Raw genomic sequence first — 20,983 nt, 5'->3', positions numbered from 1 at the left:
CCATTGGCAGGTATCTGCCGAACTGGAGCTTTCTTTTGGGTGTCTGGTGTTCTGAGGTGTGATTTTCCCTCTGAAGATAAGCTGAGCCCCAGGTGGGTGCCTTAGCCTCAGCAGTGGGTCCCCCTGAGCTGGGAGCTGTGCTCTACCCTCAGTGTCCTAGGACACCTCATCCCTGGCCCTGCCCATTCTGGCTTCCGAAGCCCACAGAGAGGGTCTGTAGAAATTGCTAGACACAAAAGGGCTACAAATAAATCATAGGAAATGTATTTACATAACACAGTGGTTTTCAGCCATTACTATATGTTTACTTCAACAAAGGTGGTATTTAAGAATGTTAATGCCCTGTGTCACCCTGCAGAGATTTGGATTTATTTGATGGGGCAGGAGACAGACATCTTTGGTTTTGTTTTGTTTTGTTTTGTTTTTTTCTTTTTTGAAACAGGACTTTGCAGTGTTTCCCAGGCTGTAGTGCAGTGGCATGATCATGGGCACTGCAGCCTTGATCTCCCAGGCTCAAGGAATCCTCCCTTCTCTGCCTCTCAAGTGGCTGGGACTATGGGCATGCACCACCATGCCATGCTAATTTTTGTGTTTTTTGTAGAGGTGGGGTCTCACTGTTCCACTCGAGCTGGTCTTAAAAGTCCTAGCCTCAAGCTGTCCTCCTGCCTCAGCCTCCCACAATGCTGAGTTGACAGATGTGAGCCACCGTGTCTGGCCTGTTTCTTTGAAGAGCTCCCTTAGTGTTTCTCATGGGCATCCAAGCAAAGAAGATTTTGCTTGCAGAAGGCTCGTGGAACCGTACTGAGGCTGCATCTTCTTCACAGCCAGCAGATCGTTCCCTGAAGTGTCTGCTTAGCAGTGCACAGGCTATTTATATCCTGGGCTTTGGGGAGATGTTGGGTTTGGGTACTGGCTGGGGCATGAGTATTGGCTCTGGGATCTGTCACAACCTGGTCCTATGGGACACCCAGTCTAGGAACCTCTTTCCCAGACAACAATCTTGCCTCTCACTGCTCCTATGGCAGGAGACCAAAGCCATGACCCCATGGTCAGAGGCATCCATGTGCAGGACTGAAGTTGAGTGACTCATGTGGGGAGGGGCAAGGTACAGCTGCTTGCTGGAAGGGTGTTGGGAAGTATTGGTCCATCAGCTGTCATGTCCACCTTTTCCTGCTGAATCCCAGCCATCCTCAGTGGTCGCAGAAGGGTGTGGCACCTGGGTTCTTGGCTGGCTGAGCTGGTGCTTTTGCAGCCTCTTTGGAGCTCTCGTATGTGAGGCCTCACCTGAGTTGCTTCAGGAAAACTTTGCCCCTCAGGCTACCTCCTGCTTAAGAGCAGAGCCTTTGTGTGGAGATCTGGCTGGCCTCTCTAGCATCCAGCCTGTCCTGTCCTGTTATGTCTGGGCTTGAGGTTGTGTGGAGGGTCTCTTCCCATAGAGGAGGCAAGGCCAGTCATGTGGGTCAGAGTGAAGCTGGCGATTCCAGCTGCCTGTGCCCGGCCTTTGACTGGAGGAGTCTGAGAATGACCCGGCCTGGGGAGCTGCCCTTCCTGGGAAACGGCATGTCTCCTCCCCTATTGTGGAGTTTCTGGATGTGACCCAGGGTGTGCTGGGCCTCTGTAGCATGTGCTGGATGTAGCTGTGTGATTCAGGGTGGGAGGTGCAGGGGATCATCTGCTCTGAGCCAGATAAGGCCTGGACGGGACTGGGGGGCAGCCCTCAAAGAAGCCAGGTCTGATGGGACAGTAGGCATGGGTAGAGAGGTGACAGGGTCACCAGGGCTGTGTGTCACCTGTGCTTGCTGCTTGGTCTGCCCTGGGAGTGAGAACAGAGGTGGAGGCTGCTGTGGAACCACTTTGGCTTCCTGCAAGCAGGTGTTCATGTGGGGAGCAAGGCGGGTGGGTGGGGGCACAAAGCTGGTCTCTGAGGTGTTGAATGGTTCTTTGTATGTCATTGTCCTTTTTCTCTCTCCCATCCCCAACAGCTCTGCTGTAGCAGCCCATTGACCAGGTAGGTCATTCAGAGCATCCTGGTCCTACACATAAGTGTTAAGGCCCCTGAAGGGCCAGAGAAGGCTTAGGAGTTTCTCAAAAGAGTGAGCCCAGGGTGGGAGGGCGCCAGAGTCGCTGACAACAGCCCATTTGAAAAGTCAGGCAGAGGGATCCTGGGCCCTGAGTATGCCTGCCAGGCCTGTGGTAACCATGCCAGCAGGGCCAGGGCCTCAATAGAGCTTAGCTACTGAGCTTGGCATTTGAACAATTGCTCTCTCAGTGGAGGCAGGAACGTCCTGCTTCCCCAACCCCTGTATTTTGGTCTCCAGTATCCTTGGAGCAGCTGCAGGGTGGGTAGAGGAGTGTCTCTCCCAGCTGCTTGGTGAGATGAGCCTCCACCCGGCTGCCTCTGCTAGGGGAAAAGAGTAATGATGGCAGCAGGGAGAAAAGCGAGCCCAGGCCCTTTTAAAGTAAACCCTGCTGCTCTGATTCTAATTTTCAGTTCAGATTTTGCAGGCATGACTGTGGGTCCCTGAGGGCCTGCCCCTTGAATTCTTTTGGTGAGGACTGAGCATTCCCCCAGGAGCTTCTCATCAAACCCCAAAAACACGGCCCCCAATTCACCACCTCATCCCTTCCAATGACCTGCTGAAGCTCACACCTGTGGACCACCCAGACTGCCTGCCGCTACAGGATGCCCTCCGCATCTCCCAGGACTTCTTTCCGATATCAGTGTGGACATTGACCCCGCTGGACTGCAGTCACAATGGACTCCCAAGGGGCATGTGAGCTCAGGGCACAGCAAGTCCTCGCTTTCAGGTTGAGAAGCCCAGGGTGGACCCCAGTCCCTTCTCTGATGGCACGGGCATCTCTCTGTGCCCCTTGTCTCTGCAACCCTGATCCCCCATTCCCAGCCAAGGAGAGGTCTTCGATCCCTGGTCATGCTGATTTGATTCCCTGTGGCATTCTGGGCCCTAGGCTGAGAGCTTTAAGCCCAGTCTCTCAATAATCCTAAGAATCCAGTGAGCCAGAAGAGGGCACAGGCCCAAAGAGTCTCTCCAGGTCCACCACACAGTCTTTGAGCTGTGTCAGAGCTGGATTCTTTACCTGGGGCTGGCTGTCTGGAGGTCCCAGGCATTGTCCCCCACACCAGGGAAGTCAGCCTATGGGTACCTCATTCTTCAATGCAGACACCTGCCTATGCCATCAGGGTGACCCGGGAGCCTGAGGGAGCAGGACATCTCAGCCACTTTAGATTGACCTGCACGAGTAAGAGCCAGGAAGGGAGCCCCACAGAGGGAAAGGCTGGTACTAGAGGTGGCTGAGGCCATCCAGGTTGCTGGAATGTTCCACGTGGGCTCCTGGATGTCAAACAGCTGTTTCCCTGGGGGCCCTTCTTGGTGGAAGGGTGGGGGTTAGCCCAGTGAGGGGAAACAACACTCAGCATGAGAGGCACAATTAACCCCTGTGGGTCGGCAGCCTGGCCCAGATCAAAGGCTTCCTGACCGATAGAGGTGGTTTTGTGGCCCTGAGGAGTGGTGACTGCCTGGGTTCATGCTGCTTTGTTACATTTGTGAGTGAGGGGCAGGTCTGGAGAGTGTCTGATGGCGCATAGGGAGCTGTTTCTGTGCAGTTGTTGGTTCTGGTTTGCAAAACCATGGGATGTTGCTAGTTTGTTTTACTCTGGGGTTATCTGAAAAATCTCTGGAAGACTTAGAGTAGCATCGGTTGTAGGTCATCTTAACTGTACGCTTTCAATGCACGCACCTACATCTTGCAGTATACTTAGGTCACACGGTGTGTCATAGACAGGAAAGACTGGGACAGAAGGTCGCAGCCCCATGGAAGCCCCCCTGACTCTGAGGGTGGCTGAGGGGAAACTCTGGAAATCCTCATGGAGTAGAAACCATCCAGAGCCCAGGTGAGAGGTGGCTACAGGTCCCCCAGGACACTTCTGCAGCCCCGACTGAAGGCAGCCCAGGGTCTCCCATCCCCTGGGTATATTTGTTAAAAATGTGTCCATCATATATGAATTTGGGTTTGGTATTTGGCTCCGTTGTTGTGTCTTATTGTTCTGTATTTTTGTGTTAATGCCGATACCATATTGTTTGGATCACTATAGGTCTTCTGTGTCATTTGTAGTCAGGGAGCATAATACATCCATGTACTTTGTATTTCCTAGTGGTGAGATTGCTAGATGACACAGTACTTGTATTTTTAGTTTGAGGAGGAACTGCCAACTATTGTTCACAATGTGTACACCAATTTACATTCCCACCAGTAGTGTCAAAGAGTTTCCCTCTCTGTAAATCTACACTTGTGATTGCCTTTTAAAAATTCTCTTTTTGCTTTTGGCAACATTCATTTTATGTGGATGGGGACACTGTATTAGTGTGACTTTGATTTACATTTTTGTGTGATTAGTGATGTGGGCAAACTTTTTTTTTTACCTGTTAGTTCATTTCCTGCCTTCTTTTCAGAAATGTCTATCAGTTCTTTGCCCAAGTTTTGTTGGATTATTTGGTTTTGTGTATTTTCCTACTTTGTGTTAGTTTCTGGTATATGTCAGATGAACACCTTCAGCTCCATGATTCCTTATACACACCACCTCGCAGCATCCTCTGCTCATTCCATCTCTTCCGCTCAATGACCACTGCCTGTGTCCCATTCTTCTCCCTCTGCAGGGCAGGGCCCAGACCTCCTGCCTCCCATGTTTCCTATCCACATGGAAGCCTGGCCCAGTGTGGGGCCAGCCACATGGCACAGTGTCCAGGGCCTTTCTGAGTGGTGGACAGGCCAGTTGGCATGGAAAATGGCATCTGGGGTTTCTGAGTTGACTGTTGAATGCAGACTCAACCCACTCACAACCAGTCACCACCACTGCCACCCAAGCAAGCCACCTGGGAGCCTGGAAATTGCTCTGCCCACCTCTTGCCATTGGCACACACACATACCATAGGGAGGACTGCCAACAGACCCAGCCCACCTGCCCCTGGTCCCCAAGGATGACATTCAGGGTCCTGGGGATCACCCCAGCCCACCAACCACAACCTGTGTCCATGCAGGCTCCCACAGGGCCTAAGGACAGGCTGACCCCTCCCAGAGAACGCCCACCCCACAAGTACCCAAGTACTCCATCCAGGGACCTGGGGATAGACCTGCCCTGCCTTCCACTTCTGGCATGTGCTTGCACCATCAGGGGGCCTAACAACAGGCCAGACCACCTGATGCCAGCATCCAAGCATGCCATCTTAGGACCTGGGGATCACCCTGCTCTGCCCATGAGCACCATCGGGGGCTCCGGGGCAGGTTCATCCCACCTGCCATATGTATGCATGAACTAGAAATGTGTTTGCCTGCCGGGCATGGTGGCTCATGCCTGTGATCCCAGCACTTTGGGAGGCCGAGGCAGGCAGATCACTTGAGGTCAGGAGTTCAAGACCAAACTGGTCAACATGGTGAAACCCTGTTTCTACTAAAAATACAAAAATTAGCTGGGCATGATGGCATGTGCCTGTAGTCCCAGGTATTTAGGAGGCTGAAGCATGAGAAGAGCTTGAATCCGGGAGGTGGAGGTTGCAGTGAGCTGAGACTCCACTCCAGTGTGGGTGACAGAGACTCCACCTCACACACAAAAAAAAAAGTATATTTTATATTATTTTATATATCCCAAAATCCATAAAATGCAAACTATGGAAACAGAAAGCAGATCAATGGTTGCTTTTGGATGGTGGTGGGCAGGGAGAGGTGTGAGGGAGGGATTACCAAGAGGCATGAGGAAACTTTTGGGGTGACAGGTACATTTACTATCTTGATTGTGATAGTGGCTTCATGGGTGTATACATGTGGCAAAATGTATCATATTGCCCACCTAAATCTTGTAAGGCTTGGAATGTTCACTTTATTGTGTTTCAATTATACCTCAATGAAGGGTTATTTTAAAAAATAAAATATTATTTTTAAAAAACAGGCTGGGCACGGTGTTTCACCCCTGTAATCCCAGCACTTTGGGAAGCCGAAGCGGGTGGATCACAAAAAAAGATAAAATAAATAAAGGCTGCAAATAAACAGTCAGATGAAGAGATAATATAAGGCGAAGACTGGAAGACTCCCAAGTACAGAAGTTTCTGTCCTGGTGGAGTTGGACACATGGATGAGTTGGGTTTTTTTGTTGTTGCCCAGGCTGGAGTACAGTGGCACTATCTCAGCTCACTGCAGCCTCCGCCTCCCATGCTCAAGTGATCATCCCCCTCAGCCTCCCAAGTAGCTGGGAACACAGGCATGTGCCACCACACCCAGCTAATTTTTTTTTTATTTTTGTAGAGAAGGGGTCTCCCTATATTGCCCAGGCTGGTGGTGAACTCCTGGGCTCAAGCCGTCCACCCACCTCGCCCTCTGGAAGTGCTGGGATTATACGCATGAGCCACTGTGCCTGGCCGTGGATGAGTTCTTAACTCACCTTCCTGTCAGCCTCCACATGAAGTGCCCCAAACCTTGTCCTCTTTGGCCTTATAAAAAAAATATATAATTCAAAAATTAAAGACAGGGTCTCACTATGTTGCCCAGGCTGGTCTTAAACTCCTGGTCTCAAGTGATCCACCCACCTCGTCCTCCCATAGTGCTGGGATTACAAGATAAGAGATGCCAGCTGTCAGGTGGCTAGGTAGATTCAGTGTAAAGTCCTAGAAGATGCATTTTAGTAAAAACGGCTAGCCACCTGACAGCTGGCATCCATCCATTCAGTGAAGATTGTTGTGCACTGTGGATACTGTGGAGGAGGCAGCAGTCACAGCTGGCCTGCAGAGTGAGGTGCAGTGCTGGAGGGCTTCAGGAGGAGGTGGCATTGTGATTGGTGTCTGAAGAGTGTCTCCATGATAATGGAGTCAATGCAAAGTCCCAAAGACGGGGAAGGAGCAAGAGGAGAGGATGGTTCATATCCAGCTGCCTCACTCCAAAAAAAAAAAAAAAGGAGGAAAGGACGGGTGCCAGCAAGGTAGGACAAGGGGGGCCTCTGGAGTGTTTTTTTTCCAGTGGGGGAGGGGTATGCTCAGATGTGCATGCTGATTGCCAGGGCTGCAGTAGGGAAACAGCAGGGGGGCTGGGACCTGTGATTGGGAATCTCCAGGTGAGAGGGGTGGCCTGTGGGGACCGGGGGTCAAGTGAGGCTGGGAGTGGGGTATAGAGGTGGGAGCAGCTGGACAGGACCAGTGAGGATGCAGGGGCAGCTGCCCAGGGCTAGACTGTGGCTGCCCTGGTGGTAGGAGGTCTGGGGAGGCAGCTGCTTAGCTCAGGCTTGGGCATGTCCATCTGGTGTGTCTGAAACGTTTAGCCAGCAGGGCCCAGACTCATCAGTGAGAGCATTCCTGAGCCCAGTATCCAAGAAGCGAGGGAGGTCGGGAAGGTGCTGCTATGAGGCAGGGGGAGGTCCCCAAAAGTCCAGATGAGAGCATGGCGTGCGTGGAAAGTGCTGCGCAGTTTTGGCATCAGTGAAGTCACAGGGGACTGTGTATGAACAGATGGGCATGGGCGTGTCACCAGGGAGGCCTTGAGACAGGAGCGGGTTCAGGTTGGCTTTCCTGGAGACCAGGACGTGGGATAGTGTCAGGGCTGAGGCATGGACAGTCTTCCTGCACCCCCAAACCCTCCTTGGAGCTTTCAGACACTGCAGATAATTACCAGGTGATGTGATAAATACTACCTGTGGAGGGTGCCTTGGGCAGGGAGGACAGGGTGGCCAGGAGGGGCGCCCTTTGGGCCCCTGCTCTGAGCTGCTTATCAGGAAAGGAGAGAAGCTCCTACAGGCCCGGTGTCGGAGCCCGGCGAGACCCTGTGAGGCCTCAAAAGTAGCAGGGGCTTCTTACAGTCTGCGCGTGGCTGTCTCAAGGAATCCACCCAGCAACTGTTCTAGTTATCCCTGCCCTTCAGGTAGGAGACTGAGGCCAGGAAGGGAAAGGCTGCTGTGATACCCACACTATCAGTGGCTGGGGTTGAGTTTGAACCCAGGGACTCTAGGGCCCATGCCTCTGCCATCCTGCCTCTGAGTTTGGAAGTTGGACTTGGTCCATCAAGTGCCAGGCCAGCCCTGCTGCTGGGTGCTCCCAGGCATTCACAAGCTGACAATTCTGAAGGGCCCACGCACTTGGTCATGCTGCAGCCTGTGTCCTCACATCACAGGTGGGTGCTGGAATAACAGATGCTGCAAATGGCACTGGGGGTGTTGGCCAGGCTCTGGGGGCACAGGAGTTCTGCCCATGCCCACAGTTGGCCTGTGCTGACCTCCCTCCATCACAGCTGAGTGGCACCAGCTCTTTCATTGAGCTGAAGTCGTCCTCCCATCCCTTCAGTGTGGTTTTTGTGGCTCAGAGAATCTGTGGCCAGGTACAGGATCTGGGGTGGCCCCTGCTTCTTTGCTCTGTGGCCTTCAACAGTGGGCAGGATCTGAGGCCAGGCCCACCAGCAGCAGGTGTTACAAAGAGGCAAATTGGGGCTTAATGTTGGGAAGAACTTGCCAGCCAACCACAGTCCCACTGTCTTTGGAGGTAGTGAGCTCCCCATTGGGGAAAGTATGTAAGCCGACATTTCTGGGATGCTGGAAGCTCAGAGAACAAACACTTGAGATTCTGTGATCCTAATATTGACTCAGATGCTATGATGCTTGGATTTGAAGTCAGTTCTATTTAGCCAGTTTGCCAAGTGTCTACTTGGTGCAGGACACCAGAGGACACAAAATGTCCGGGATAATATTGGGTTTCTGGCTCCCAGGGGTCCCTGAGATGTTGTTCCAGTGGTTCTGGAGTATGGGCCAGGCACGGCTTGCATCTGGACCCATCCTCATTGCTCACTCATTGTGAGCCTCATGACTGCAGTTCAGGATGTCGTGCCCCCATGCACCCCACCCCCACCCCACCCCGCCATGGCCCTCACCATGGCCCACTCAGGGCACGAGGCTTTCCGGGTGATTCCTGGTACTCAGTGTGGTCAGCTTCCTGGACCTGTCAGTGGGGTGGGGCTGCAATGAGACGCCAGTTGCAGGAAGTGGTTTGCACAGCCTTCCTGGTGTCATGGGTCACTGTCCTGCCGAGTGGCTTTGGGCAGGTCCCTTCCCCTCTTAGCCTGCAGGTTCCTATGCCAGGAGCTCCCTTCTTGCCCCACCAGGGCCTTGTTTTCCCAGATACAGAGGTGGGGCAGATCCCAGCCCGCTGAAACAGACAGGGCTTTGGAGGCCACAGTGGGCCCATTTCTCAGAGGAGCAGTGTGGCTGGATGCTGAGCCAGGCACTGGACTGGCCCCTTGAGCCTCCTGTCAGGCTGAGGCCCCTGAGGCACTGTGAGCTGCTGGTGCCAGTACACAGGAGTGATAAGGAGATGAAAGTCACTAGGATGGTGGGGTGGCACCCCCACCGGGCTGTGTTTGCAGCTGCCCCTGGCTGGAGGCCAGCTTGGCCCTGGAATGCGCCTCAAGGAACAAGGACACAAGAGAGCCAGCTCAGCCAGCCTCCACCTAGCACCCCAATCAGCACTCCCTTCTTCCCGTGACCCCTGCCCTCTGCCTGGCTCCTGAAACCGGCCAGGGAGCTAATGGACACCCACCAGGGTCTTAATAGTGAGCCAGGGTTAATGGGTAACTGGGCCTGGTGACACATTCACCAGCCTCCCAGGGCTCTCAAAGTCCAGACTGGCCTGGCCTTGAAGGTCTTAGCTTGGCCACCTCCTTTTCCAGCCTTGACACCTCGGGGCTCAGGAAGGGCCTAGGGTGTTCAAGAGGTCCCCTGCAGCCCTCACTTCCTGGAAAAGGCTCCATTTCCTGGCCTTCAGGGTGAGGTGGTTCCTTCCGCCTGGCAGGTCCTCTCCAAATCCAATCCCAGCTCGGTTTGGATTCCCAGGGCCCCTATTCTGGTGTCTGCCCCTCCCCTAGGGCTCTTCCCCCTGGGGTGACCATACTCTCTCCTGCCCGGCCAGGTCAGAGCTCCTTGAGAGAAGAATCTGGAGGGGGCAGGATTTGATGGGAGAATGAATGATGGAATGAAAGAAGGAATGTAAGCGTGCACCTTGCTAAGAGTGACAATTCTGGCAGGCTGCAGACCACGTGTGGACCTCTATCTGAGGGCTGAGAGGCTTGGGCCTGCCAGCCCTGTGGGGGCACCCACCCCATCTTATTGAATGGGGCAGAGCGGGTGAGGGTGTGATGGATGGATGGGCCTCATCCCACTGCTTCCACTGTCTAGGGTCCTCTGTCAGCCTGTCTGCTCAGACCCCTGAAATTGGGGGTTGAGGAAGGACCCTCCTGGATCATGTGACTCCCTTCAGTCGAGGTGACCAAGGTCCTTGGAGTGACATCTCCTAGAGCCCCACCTGTACCCCTGCAAGCTGGGGAGAGGGCCTGTTAGGAGAGGCATCCCCTGCCCTGGGGTTGTAGAGGTGATCTAGGCTCCTCAGACCTTGTGGGGCCTCAGATGCTTAGATCTCCAGCTCCTCCTGGCGTGGGCATCTGGCTGCACCCCAGCTCTGTGGCCCCATCTCCCAGGGAACCTTTGGTCTAATCTGCCTTCCACTGAAACCCGGCCTCATTCAGCCCCACCAAGGCCGTCAGAGCTCAGGTCTCTCATTCAGGGTTTGAGACCCCACCGGACTCAGACCTGCAGCGGTCCCAGATCACAGCCCCAGGGATAGGACCAGGAGCCAGCCCTTGTCCCAACTGCAGCAGTTCTTGTGCCTTTAATGCCTCCCCTGCACCACACTGCCCGCCCCCAGGCTGCTGGGGGAGGCGGGGAAGAGGAGCTGGGTCACAGCGGGGAATCTTAGCTTGGTTTTGGTGTGCTGCTGGACGACCAGATCTAGAGTCCGGTGAGCCAGTGAGTGAGGGCAGCTGGCTGTGGCCCAGTGCTGTGTGACCCAGAGGAGCCACTCACCCTCTCTGAGCTGCTGGACATCATAGGTGGGGAAGCTCAGGCCAGGGGACTCCCAGGAGTGTCTGGAGGCCTGAGTTCCATTCTCAGCTCTGCCTTATGCTTGCTGTGCTCTAGAGGAGTTCCTCTTCCTCTCCGAGCCTTGGTTTATGCACCTGTGCAGTGGGAGTGAGTTGCACTTCAGGGTGAAGGGGGCAACTCATGTGGGCACATCCTGCAGAGGGATCCCACAGGTGGGGAGAGCCCTGGGTTCTTTATCCAACTGCGTCTACGCTGGGGGGGCCTCTGTTTCTTGGCTGATAAGTGGGTTTGAGAGAGGTATGCCGGTGGGTGAGGGAGGGCTGGGGCAGAGTCACCTGACTTATTTGAAGAAGCCCTTGAGAGAGCCATGGCTTCTTGGAATTGAGAGGGAAGAGTGGGCCAGACACAGTGGTCATGTGTGTAATCCCAGCACTTTGAGAGGCCAAGGCGGGCAGATCACAAGGTCAAGAAATCGAGACCATCCTGGCTAACATGGTGAAACCTCTTCTCTACTAAAAATACAAAAATTAGCTGGGCATGGTGGTGTGTGCCTGTAATCTGAGCTACTCGGGAGGCTGAGGCGGGAGAATCACCTGAACCTGGGAGGTAGAGTTTGCAGTGAGCCGCGATCGCGTCACTACACTCCAGCCTGGGCAACAGAGTGGGACTCCATCTCAAAAAAAAAAAAAAAAAAAAAGGGAGGGAAGAGTGCAGCATGAAGAAACAGACCCGGGAGGATCTGGCAGCCCTGAGTGGGGGTGGGGGGTCAGCTCTGGAGTAGAGCCAGAGCTGTGATGGGGTTGGGGGACCCTGTGTCCTTGGGCCATGCTTGCCCCGCTCCTGGGCTCTGTTAGTGGCTGTGGATTGGGGTTGGGTAGGGCCGGTTGTGCAAGGGATCATTGCCCAACTCCAGGGGGCGCCTGCCACCTATCAGCTATATATATGGGGATATATATATAGTTCTTTCAACAGGTTTCCGGCAGGTAGTGCTTATTAAATATTAGTGAAGGAGTGTTTTTTCTAATTCTCAACTCTGCACCGCAAGGGTAGACAGCGTGGAAGATGGATTCCAACTCCAGGTCTGGGTAGTAAGCGTCTGGTCCAGGGATGTAGACAGGCCTGGGGAAGCCACAGAGGTCTGTGTGTTCTCATACCCAGGGATGGTGATTCCATTCTGGGGGCTGGCAGGGTAAGGGATGGATGGGTCCTGGGCTTACCTGCAGGTCTGCAGACCTCCTGGGGCCAGCTGACCTCGGTAAATCCCTTTTGTCTAAGCTTCAGTTTCCTGCCTGTGAATGGGGTTGGGGCTGTGCTCCGGTTTCACCCTTGTGGCTCTGGGGTTGTGGTGACAAAGCCATCAAGCTGGGTTGAAGGAGTAACCAGGAAACTTCAGACTGGCTGCCATGTCTACCTCTTCCTCATACTCCTCTCTCTGCTGCATCCTGGGAAGCTGCTCTGCTCAGCCTAGATTAGGCTCAGTTGTGTGTGTGCATGCTTGCACGTGTGTTGGAAGTGGGTGGTACTGACAGCAGAGTCAGTGTCTCTGGGTGAGTGAGGCTTGCACATTTTTCGGGACAGGGAACTCACTACCTTATGTGCCCAGGACAAGAGCTGTGGGGTCTGCAGAAGACTTCTAGGCCAGCCCCTGCAGTCTTTCCTCGGGTGACATGGCTTCCCCAGACCCACTTCCCCCTAGGTGCCCTGTCTGCATTCATGGGGTAGAGGGCTGACTGGGACAAAATGTGACACACTCAGCATGCAAGGAAAAACCTCCTTCATTCTGTAGGCCCTACCTCTGTTGACATGGCCTTTGATAAAGTGCCTCCCCTCCTGTCTCCCCTCTCTGGAATCCTCAGCTGCTGCCAGGCTTCAGCTGTGCCCCATCGAAGGCAGCTCTGTCTCCCTACTTTCCCCAGCCCAGGGTTTTCCTTTTGGGGTCAGCTGCGGGGGTCTGGGCCATCCTTTGCCCACTCAGACATTCTTCCTGCTCACCTGCTGCTGTGAATCCTGCATGTCTTATATGCTCTCAGGCAGAGAGGAAACTGCTGAGCGGGCTAGGGCAGGGGACAGAGCCCTGTGGCTCTCCACTTTAGACCCCTCCTGGCTGACTGCCGTGGAATGCAGCCACTTAGCAGGGCCAAATCCCCTGATGTTCCTGTCTGCTGTCTAGCCTTCAGGGACAGGTCATGGGGCCTTGGTTGCTGCCTTGTCATCTTCCCAGTCACCGTGATCTTCAGGGGGAGGAATAGCCTGGGAAAGGGCTTGGTCATAGCACCTCCACCCTAGGGCTATTGAGGATCTCACAGTTGTGTGTCTGGTGGGTTCTGTCCAGAGCCCATATGAGAGCAGTGGATGACAGGACAGGCCTATGTGACCCAGGCAGGCAGCAATATTGGGTCAGCCTTCATGTCCCCTTCTGTCAGCTGGGGCAGCCTGGAAGGATGATTGTGGGGTAGGTGTTATGGCCACGAAATAGACCTCAGGTGGAGGCTGCAGGGGCTCTCCGGCACTGTAGGCACAGCAGGCCCAGGAGCAGGGGAGGGAGCTGTGACTCAGGGAGCCTCTGGCCCAGATCCTTGGCAGATGAGGCCACAGGGGAATGGGCAGAACTGTCCAAGGTCCCCTGGGCTGGGCCCGTGGCTGTTCCTGGCTCAGACTTCTTGGTGGGCTGGTCAGAAACATGAGTAACTTGGGGCAGTTACCAAGTGGCCAGGCCTGCACTGCTGGGCTGTGTGAGCTTGGGCCAGCTCAGGCCCTCTCTGGGCCCTGCCTTTCTGGGCTGTTCAGGTGGTTCCTTGGGCCTGGGGTGCTAATGTTTCTGGATGGGCAGCAGAACCAGTCTGCACTCAGGGTCCCAGGCCATGTTCCTGGAACTCACCTTTAGCATTGACAGCAGGGTGTGGTGAGGCCCCTTAGGCTGGGTTCTGGTCTACTGCCTGGGGCACCACTACTCCACCATCTCCAGAGCCATCTCTGGGACACTGGCTGTGAGTTCAGATGTTCTGAACAGGGACAGGGAGAGCCAGAAGGGACCCAGCCTGGGGCTTACTGGAGGGGCTCGTGGGCAGACAGCGCCCTTTGGAGGGAACTGAGCCTGGGAAGCGGGAACCCCATTCCCCGGCTCACAGCACCTCCCACTCGGGGCCCTCCCAGGGCTGCGTGAACTTTAGTCACCTGGTGACAGGCTGAGTTACTGTGCAGAGTCACCGTGTGCCTCCTTGCTGCTGTGACATCAGCCTCCCTGTCCTCCTGGCCAGGCTGGACCTCTGTGAGAGGCCTGCCTGTCCTGCACCCTGTGTAGATGCCTTCCACTGTCCCCCAGGGCTGCTGGGCACCCCCTGGCTGGCCTCTTGCCCCCTCTGGGACTAGGTAAGCTTATGGGTTCTCTGGCAGCTCCTGCTCTTTCGCTGCCTCTGCTCCTCCTTGGAGGTGTCCACCCCTAGGACTGGACAGCATGCACACGTTCTGAGAGGCGGGAAGGAGACACTGGGCTTGTGTTTCTGAGGCCTGACTTTAGACTGTGCCCTGTTGGGGAGGGGCCAGTTGGGGAGTGTCTGAGGCTGGGCCTGACCCTGCTCCTTGCCCCGTGGATGCAGCAGAGCCACGAAGAAGAAGGTAGTGGTGCTGGGCCTGCTGGCCGTGGTCCTGGTGCTGGTCATCGTCGGCCTCTGTCTCTGGCTGCCCTCGGCCTCCAAGGAACCTGACAACCATGTGTACACCAGGCCTGTTCAGCTGCGGATGCCAAGCCCTGCTCGGAGATTGGGAGGTAAGCAGGGCAGGGCATGGGGGCATGGGCCCTGGAAACCGGGCAAGTGGACCTCGGCAATACCTTAGCCCCTCTGAGACTCAGCTTCCCCACGTGTAAGCAGGCTGCCTGGGCACGGGGTGTGTAAGCAGGCTGCCTGGGCACGGGGTGTCCCAGGTGGATAGAGCCACCTGTTCTTTTCTTGGATTCTCTTAGTAGCCTCTGGGTAGGGGACGGTGACCCCGAGAGCAGGATGTGGGTCTCCTAGAGCCCAACAGGGCCCTTTTTCTCAGTTCTAAGAGTCTCTGTCTCTTTGGATAAACTGTGCTGTTTTGTTGTTTGGTTGTTATTTTTACTTATTTCTCTTTTTATTTTTAGTTATTTATTTATTGTGAGATGGAGTCTCGCTCTTTCACCCAGGCTGGAGTGCAGTGGTGCAATCTCAGCTCATTACAACCTCCACCTCCCGGGTTCGAGTGATTCTTATGCCTTAGCCTCCTAAGTAGCTGGGATTACAGGCATGTACCACCATGCCCAGCTAATTTTTTTTTTCCCGAGACAGAGTCTCGCTGTGTCACCCAGGCTGGAGTGCAGTGGCGTGATCTCGCCTCACTGCAGCCTCCTGAGTAGCTGGGATTACAGGCATGCATCACCACACCTGGCTAATTTTTGTATTTTTAGTAGAGATGGGGTTTCACTATATTGGCCAGGCTGGTCTTGAACTCCTGACCTCAGGTGATTCACCCCCCTTGGCCTCCCAAAGTGCTGGGATTACAGGCATGAGCCACCACACCCAGCCAACTTTTATCTTTTTAGTAGAGACGGGGTTTCATCCTGTTGGCCAGGCTGGTCTTGAACTCCTGACCTTAATTGATCCACTTGCCTCAGCCTCCCAAAGTGCTGGGATTACAGGCATGAGCCACTGCACTTGGCCTTTAATGCTGATTTCTGAGATCTTGTTGCACCCATCACCCAAGCAGTCACTGTACCTAGTGTGTAGTCTTTTATCCCTCATCCCCCTCCCCTCCCACTCTTCCCCTTGAGTACCCAGAGTCCATTATATCATTCTTTTTCTTTTTTTTAATTTTTTTGAGATGGAGTCTCACTCTGTTGCCTAGGCTGGAGTGCAATGGTGTGGTCTCAGCTCACTGCAACCTCCTCCACCTCCTGAGTTCAAGTGATTCTCCTGCCTCAGCCTTCCACTAGCTGGGATTACAGGTGCCCACCAGCATGCTTGGCTAAATTTTCTTGGTATTATTAGTAAAGCCAGGGTTTCACCATGTTGGCCAGGCTGGTCTTGAACTCCTGACCTCAGGTGATCTGCCTGCCTTGGCCTCCCAAAGTGCTGGGATTACAGGCATGAGCCAGCATGCCGGACACCATTATATCATTCTTTTTTTTTTTTTTTTTTTTTTGAGATGGAGTTTTGCTCTTGTTGTTCAGGCTGGAGTGGAGTGCAATGGTGCGGTCTTGGCTCACTGGAACCTCCACCTCCCGGTTCAAGAGGTTCTCCTGCCTCAGCCTCCTGAGTAGCTGGGACTACCCATGTGTGCCACCATGCCTGGCTAATTTTTGTGTTATTAGTAGATATGGGGTTTCATCATGTTCTCCAGACTGGTCTCAAACTCCAAACCTTATGTGATCCACCCACCTCAGCCTCCCAAAGTGCTGGGATTACAGGCATGAGCCACTGCACCCAGCTGAGAATGGGGCACTTGTGCATGAGAGTCCTCTCTTCATGGCCTTTCCCTGGCACTATTTTTCAGAGTTTTTTGTTTTTGTGTTTTGTTTTCAGATGGAGTCTCACTCTGTTGCACAGGCTGGAGTGCAGTGGCGGAATCTCGGCTCACTGCAACTTCTGCCTCCTGGGTTCAAGCAATTCTCCCACCTCAGCCTCCCCAGTAGCTGGGATTACAGGCACCCACCATCATGCCTGGATAACTTTTGTGTTTTTTGTAGAGATGGGGTTTCACCATGTTGGTCAGGCTGGTCTCGAACTCCTGACCTCAGGTGATCTACCCACCTCAGCCTCCCAAAGTGCTAGGACTACAGGTGTGAGCCACTGTGCCTGGCCACAGCTCTATTTTGACAATTTTCACACCTTCTTCCCACTTCCAGTGGCTGCCAGCGTTCCTTGGCTTGTGGCTGCCTCACTCCAGTCTCTGTCTCCATAGTCATACTGGTTTCTCCTCTGCTCTGTGTGTCCTCTCCTCTGTGTGTCTGTCTGTGATCACATTAAGGGCACATCTAGATAATCCAGGATCATCTCCTCCTCTCAAAATCTTTAACATACTTTAGGCCAGGGGCAGTGGCTCATGCCTGTAATCCCAGCACTTTGAGAGGCTAAGGAGGGTGGATCACTTGAGGTCAGGAGTTGGAGACCAGCCTGGCCAACACAGTAAAACCCCATCTCTGCTAAAAATACAAAAATTAGCCAGGCATGGTGGCACATGCCTGTAGTTCTAGCTACTCAGGAGGCTGAGGCAGGAGAATTGCTTCAACCTGGCAGGTGGAGATTGCAGTGAGCCGAGATCGCGCCACACACTCCAGCCTGGGTGATAGAGCAAGACTCCCTCTCAAAAAAAAAACAAAACACACACACACACACACACACACACACACACATACACACAAAAGACTGGGCATGGTGGCTCACGTCTGTGATCCCAGCACTTTGAGAGGCCAAGGCAGGCAGATCACTTGAGGCCAGGAGTTCGAGGCCAGCCTAAACAACATGGCTAAACCTCGTCCCTGCTAAAAATACAAAAAAATTAGCTGGGCGTGGTGGCGACCACCTGTAGTCTCAGGAGACTGAGGCACAAGAATCACTAGAACCTGGGAGGTGGAGGTTGCAGTGAGCTGAGACCACGCCATTGCACTCCAGCCTGGGCAACAGAGTGAGACTGTGTCTCAAAAAAAAAAAAGAAATCTTTAACATACTTTTCCACTTAAGGTATTAGTCACTCTTGTGCCGTATAAGGTAATATCCACAGGTTTTGGGAATCAGGATGTGGGTGGATCTTTCCGGGGCAGGGGGCAACATTCAACCCATTACATAGGGTGACCCCAACCTGTGTCCCAACCCCTCTCCAGGGTTCAACTTCTCAGCAGAGTCTGTGGCCAGGCCTGAAGGGAGGGTGAACGTGTACCACCACCTTGTGGAGATGCTCAAGTTTGCCAGGGGGCAGAGGTGGAGGCTGAGGGACCCTCGAAGCCACCCAAAGCTCCAGGTGAGGTTGCTGAGGTTTCTGGGCTGGTGGGCTGTCCTCCTCCCCTGCTGAGGACTTGCATGAAAGGAGGGTCAGGCCTGGCAGGGGGAGGTTGGAGGGATATGTATGTGGTTCTAGGCCAGGGCAGGAATGAAAGGGATCCCAGGGTGGCAGGTACAGGGGTCAGGTGCAGGAGTGGCACCATATCTCAAAGGACCTGGAGGGTGAGCAGAGTCTAGACCTAGCTGGGCTTGAGGGAGGCCTGGCCACAAGGTAGAGGACAGACTGGAGGTGGCCCCCATGGGGGCTGAGTTCATCCTGCCCTTGGTTCTGGGGATGCCACCTGGTCCCTCACTGACCCTGCCACCTGCCCACCCACCCCAGAATGCCTCCCGGGACCTGCTGGGGGAGACCCTGGCCCAGCTCATCCACCAACAGATCGATGGCCAGGGGGACCACCAGCTCAGCCACTACAGCTTGGCCGAGGCCTGGGGCCACGGGACAGGCACATCCCATGTGTCTGTGCTGGGGGAGGATGGCAGCGCCGTGGCTGCCACCAGCACCATCAACACACCGTGCGGAGGACCTGGGGGAAGGTAGATGGCTTCACTCCTCCTCTCCTAGACCTGCACTCCCCCAGCCCCATGTCCCCTCACTTGTCCCCATAAGGCAGCACCTTGCTTTTGCCCTTTTTCTCCTCCTCTATTTCAAAAGAGGCCCCCACCCCTGACATCTCTGGCTGGAAAGGCTGCTGCTGGGGTGGCCCCGACCCAAGATTTACCTGGGAATGGGAGGCGTTACTCAGAAAGGTACCCTGATGTGGGGGCACAGGTGGGTCTTTGGGGACCCCTCCTGGGTGGTGCCAGGGAGAGAATAGGGGCTCCAGCATGCTTCAGGGCAGCTTTAAAATGAGGGGGTCCTGCAAGGCGTGCAGGGCAAGTGGTGTCTGGTGGGAGCCCCGGGTCCTAGCCTCTGCCTCCACGGCTGCAGCTTTGGAGCGATGGTGTATTCACCACGGACAGGCATCATCCTCAACAATGAGCTCCTGGATTTATGCGAGCGATGCCCCCGGGGTTCCGGCACCACCCCCTCACCTGGTGAGAACAAGGCTTCCCACCCGGGGTCCACAAGGGCTCCCTGCCAGGGGAGAGGAGGGAGGGGGCTGGGCTGGGGCTGCATGCTAACCCCTGGATGGGTCACTGCACTCACCAAGCTGCTGTTTGCTCAGCAGTGAGTGGAGACAGGGTGGGTGGAGCTCCCAGAAGGTGCTGGCCCCCAGTTCCAGGCGAGCCTTCCCCGTCCTCCGTGGTGCCCTCCATCTTGATCAACAAAGCCCAGGGGTTGAAGCTAGTGATTGGCAGGGCTGGTGGGGAGCTCATCATCTCTGCCGTGGCCCAGGTGAGTCTGGGGGTCTCTTGGCTCGAGTGTCTCCTCTCTGGGCAGCATACTGTCTGACTCTCTCTGGAGTGGGGATGTGAGGGCTGATGTAGGGTAGCAGGTACCCCCTTTCTCCCTGCAACCCTCATCTCTCCCCCAGGCCATCATGAACAAGCTGTGGCTTGGCTTTGACCTGAGAGCGGCCATCGCAGCCCCCATCCTGCACGTCGACAGCAAGGGCTGTGTGGAGTACGAGCCCAGCTTCAGCCAGGTGAGGCTGAGGTCCGAGCTGGATGCCTAGGGCAGAGCCCAGTCCCCAAGTCCGTGCTGCTCAAAGCCACTTGGGAGGAATTCAGTCACTGAGATTCTTAGGCCAGGTACACTTCAACTTTGGGGGCCATAGGAATTGGGGACCTTGATCGGTGAGGCTGTCAGTGGCCTCCAGGTCAGTTCTGTGGCCTCCAAGACAGAGAGCAAGGTGTTGTCTACACTGCTCCCAGGCTGAGGATCTCAGCATCTTGGTCTCTGGTCTGTGGTTGATGCCATTTTTCAGACGTGAGTTTTCCTGGCTGGGGCCTCTCAGACTCTCCCTCATGGTGACTTTTTCCTTGTGTGATTTGTAACTTATATTTGCAACTTTATTTGTGAAAGAGGTTGTTTTTCCTGTGGCAGTCTGTAAAGTGATTTTCTTCTGGGGCACTAGGGCATTGGTGGTAATTTTTACTCTCTATCTATCTGTGTGTGTGTGTGTGTGTATATATATATATACATATATATATATACATATATATACATATATATACATATATATATATACATATATATATGTATATATATATATATATATATAATTTTTTTTTTGAGACAGCATCTTACTCTGTTGCCCAGGCTGGAGTGCAGTGTGGCGATCACAGCTCACTACAGCCTTGACATCCTGGGCTCAAGTGATCCTTCCTCCTCAGGCTCCCAAGGAGCTAGGACTACAGGTGTGTGCCACCACACCTGGATAGTTTTTATTTTTTTGTTTTTCGTAGAGACAGGGTCTCTCACCATGTTGCCTAGGCTGGTCTTGAACTCCTGAGCTCAAGCAATCTTCCCACCTTGGCCTCCCAAAATGCTGGGATTATAGGCATAAGCCACCATGCCCAGCCTATAAACATTTTTTTGATTCCCCACAGAAGCCCATGGTGCAGCTCCAGGGGCTGAATTCTCCTGGCTGACTCCCTCTCCATCCTTAGACAGAGACTCAGCTTCCTCGGAGCATCTTTGGGTTGATGGATGCCCTTTGTTAGGATCTATTTAAAAGATTGATAGCGGCTGGGCACAGTGGCTCATGCCTGTAATCCCAGCACTTTGGGAGGCAGAGGTGGGTGGATCACGAGGTCAGGAGTTCGAGACCAGCCTGGCCAATATGGTGAAACTTTGTCTCTACTAAAAATACAAAAAAATTGGCTGGGCATGGTGGCGCATGCCTATAGTCCCAGATACTCAGGAGGTTGAGGCAGGAGAATCACTGGAACCCAGGATGCAGAGGGGGCAATGAGCTGAGATTGTGTCACTGACTGTAGCCTGGTCAACAGAACAAGACTCCATCTCAAAAAAAAAAAAAAAAAAATCACACAATTTATAAATTGAGAAAGGAGTCTTTTTTTTAATTTCTTCTTTTCTTTCTTTGCTTTTTTTTTTTTTTGAGACAGAGTTTGCTCTGTCATTCAGCTGGAGTGCAGTGGTGCAATC

General features: G+C 54.0%; 1 protein-coding gene across 1 annotated transcript; it reads left to right on the top strand.

Moving 5' to 3' along the window:
- Positions 1 to 14,403: 14,403 nt before the first annotated feature.
- LOC129022949 (glutathione hydrolase 5 proenzyme) lies at positions 14,404 to 19,547 on the top strand. Its single transcript, XM_063662935.1, has 6 exons — positions 14,404 to 14,681; positions 17,754 to 17,890; positions 18,254 to 18,444; positions 18,860 to 18,966; positions 19,101 to 19,267; positions 19,407 to 19,547. Exons 1-6 carry the CDS (start codon positions 14,654 to 14,656, stop codon positions 19,545 to 19,547), a joined length of 771 nt encoding a protein of 256 aa, XP_063519005.1. The 5' UTR covers positions 14,404 to 14,653.
- The last annotated feature ends 1,436 nt before the right edge of the window (positions 19,548 to 20,983 follow it).

This window comes from Pongo pygmaeus, chromosome 23 (genome assembly GCF_028885625.2).
Source record: "Pongo pygmaeus isolate AG05252 chromosome 23, NHGRI_mPonPyg2-v2.0_pri, whole genome shotgun sequence".
Classification (NCBI taxonomy): Eukaryota; Metazoa; Chordata; class Mammalia; order Primates; family Hominidae; genus Pongo; species Pongo pygmaeus.
Note: the sequence above shows the minus strand (reverse complement) of the source record. Positions and strands in the feature narration are given on the sequence as shown.

Bases quoted from the DNA above. Each gene is read 5' to 3' on its own strand.
- LOC129022949 (XM_063662935.1), top strand. From the start codon at position 14,654: ATGCCAAGCCCTGCTCGGAGATTGGGAG. The intron at 14,682-17,753 runs GTAAGCAGGGCA...ACCCCTCTCCAG, and splicing joins CCCTGCTCGGAGATTGGGAG to GGTTCAACTTCTCAGCAGAG. The intron at 19,268-19,406 runs GTGAGTCTGGGG...TCTCTCCCCCAG, and splicing joins TCATCTCTGCCGTGGCCCAG to GCCATCATGAACAAGCTGTG.